At 67.3% G+C, this 1,809-nt stretch overlaps 1 protein-coding gene across 1 annotated transcript; it reads right to left on the bottom strand.

Moving 5' to 3' along the window:
* Window positions 1-246: 246 nt before the first annotated feature.
* On the bottom strand, window positions 247-1,163 carry OXT (oxytocin/neurophysin I prepropeptide). Its single transcript, XM_029221340.1, has 3 exons — window positions 1,010-1,163; window positions 497-698; window positions 247-405 (listed from the first exon to the last, which is right to left on the bottom strand). The coding sequence occupies exons 1-3, from the start codon at window positions 1,127-1,129 to the stop codon at window positions 350-352; spliced, it is 378 nt and encodes a 125-aa protein (XP_029077173.1). The 5' UTR covers window positions 1,130-1,163; the 3' UTR covers window positions 247-349.
* Window positions 1,164-1,809: the final 646 nt, after the last annotated feature.

Genomic DNA, 1,809 nt, shown 5'->3' with positions numbered 1-1,809 from the left:
TCCAGCCTGCTGTAGGCCCCCACCTCTGTTTGGAGTGGGAAGCAGGGGGCTGTTTCCATCTCCCTGGGAGCCTGCCGTGTCGTCCCCCTCCTTCCTCCATCCACCCCTACAGGATGTCACCGCGGAACGGCATCCTTCTCCCCTCGGGGTGGTGGCTTTAATTCCCTATGAAGCGCCGAGAGCCGGCGATCTTCGACTCCCCCAACGCCCTCCCTTCCCAGTTCTGACACTTAGACGCGAGTCGGGTTGGAGGGGAAAAAAATCTGCTTTATTTAATAGTCATAATTCCTGGGGGTGGCTACGGAGGGAGCGAGGGCTGCGCTCCGACGGTGTCGGTGGCCGGCGGGTCTCAGAGCTGGGAGAAGGCGGCCTCGGGGTCGCAGGCGGGGTCGCCGCGGCAGCCGTCTGCGTGAAGAGACGCCGGGTCAGGGCCCGCCACGGCCCGCCCCGCCTGGTCCCGGTGTCCCGGTCCCGCCCCGGCTCCAGCCTGACTCACCCGGGCTGCAGCAGATGCCGGCGGCGGCGCAGCGGCCCCCGCTCCCGCACGGCTTCTGGCCCGACTGGCAGGGTGACGGCAGGTAGTTCTCCTCCTGGCAGCGCAGCGCCTCGGCCGTGCCCACGAGGCAGCCCAGCTCGTCCCCGCAGCAGATGCTGGGCCCGAAGCAGCGGCCTTTGCCCCCGGGGCCGCAGGGGAGACACTGGCGGGAGGGCGGGGGTGAGCCGGGGGCGGGGAGGGGCCCGGGCCCGGGAGGGAGAGCCTGCGGGGCGGGGGGCTGAGACGGGTGGGGGTGTGCAGGGCAGAGGAGTGCCGGAGGTTCGGGGTCTCCCTGGGGCTCTTTGGCCCCCAGAAGCGGTCGAAGGAGGGGACTCAAAAGCTACTCGGCTGCCTTGGTTCCCAGGCCAGGCGGGGCCGGCGCGGGGTCAGCGCGGGAAAGGGAGCGGCAGGGGCGACCCTGTGGCTGCGGGTTGCCCAGCCTCAAGCGCCGCGGGACTAGGGCTGGGCGCTCACCTTGCGTACGTCGAGGTCCAGCACGGCCCGCTTGCCGCCCAGGGGGCAGTTCTGGATATAGCAGGCGGAGGTCAGCGCCAGGAGGCCGAGCAGGCAGCAGGCAAGGCTGGGTCCGGCCATGGTGCGGGCGCGCTAGGTCCGGGGTCCGGCGGCTGCGCTGTCTCTCTGGCCCGGCTTTTTATGCCCAGGGGCCGCGTAGGCGGAGCAGTGTCTAAGAGGGCCGCCGCATGACTGGTCACAGCAGGCCGCTGCGGGTCAGGCCCTGCGCCCCCGGCGTGCCCCCTCATTTGCAGGGTCTAGGCCGGGTCAAGGTCACCGCATCGGCTAATGGCTAATGGACCTGGCGATGATAGCGAATGCCGAATGCCGCTAGGGGAAGGAAGCAGCTCTGGGAGGGGAGCCAGTGCCGTGGCCTGGGCCCTAGGGTGGGACAGGGTTTGGTAGGGGGGACCCTGCAGCCCCCTCCCCCATTCCCAATACCTTGGGGTGGGGGTCAGGCTGGACCCTCGGGCCCCTCCAGGCCAGAAGAAAGTCCGGCAGGACTCCCCCTCTGCCCTCTCGGCCAACCACACACGCAGCCTAGCTCCCCTCTACAAAGAAGTCCTCCTCTTCCTGAACACAGATTTCCTGGAACCCCAGCTCCACTCCCCACACCAGCAACCATTTCCCTGCACCCGGAACTGGGATCGGAAAAGATTTTATTTTCTCTCATTTCTAACTGAAATTCAGCCTTTCCTCAGCTGTGAGGTAGACAACAAACCACAGTGGAATTTGCAATACCCATGGCTTTGTTGCAAATC

Source organism: Monodon monoceros, unplaced genomic scaffold (genome assembly GCF_005190385.1).
Source record: "Monodon monoceros isolate NGI ecotype Baffin Bay Population unplaced genomic scaffold, NGI_Narwhal_1 Super_Scaffold_13, whole genome shotgun sequence".
Classification (NCBI taxonomy): Eukaryota; Metazoa; Chordata; class Mammalia; order Artiodactyla; family Monodontidae; genus Monodon; species Monodon monoceros.
The sequence above is the reverse complement of the archived record's forward strand: the minus strand, read 5'-3'. Positions and strand labels throughout refer to the sequence as shown.

Coding starts and splice junctions, on each gene's coding strand:
- OXT (XM_029221340.1), bottom strand. CDS start 1,129: ATGGCCGGACCCAGCCTTGCCTGCTGCCTGCTCGGCCTCCTGGCGCTG. Junction 699..1,009: donor TGGACCTCGACGTACGCAAG/GTGAGCGCCCAG, acceptor CCCTCCCGCCAG/TGTCTCCCCTGCGGCCCCGG. Junction 406..496: donor CGGCATCTGCTGCAGCCCGG/GTGAGTCAGGCT, acceptor CTCTTCACGCAG/ACGGCTGCCGCGGCGACCCC.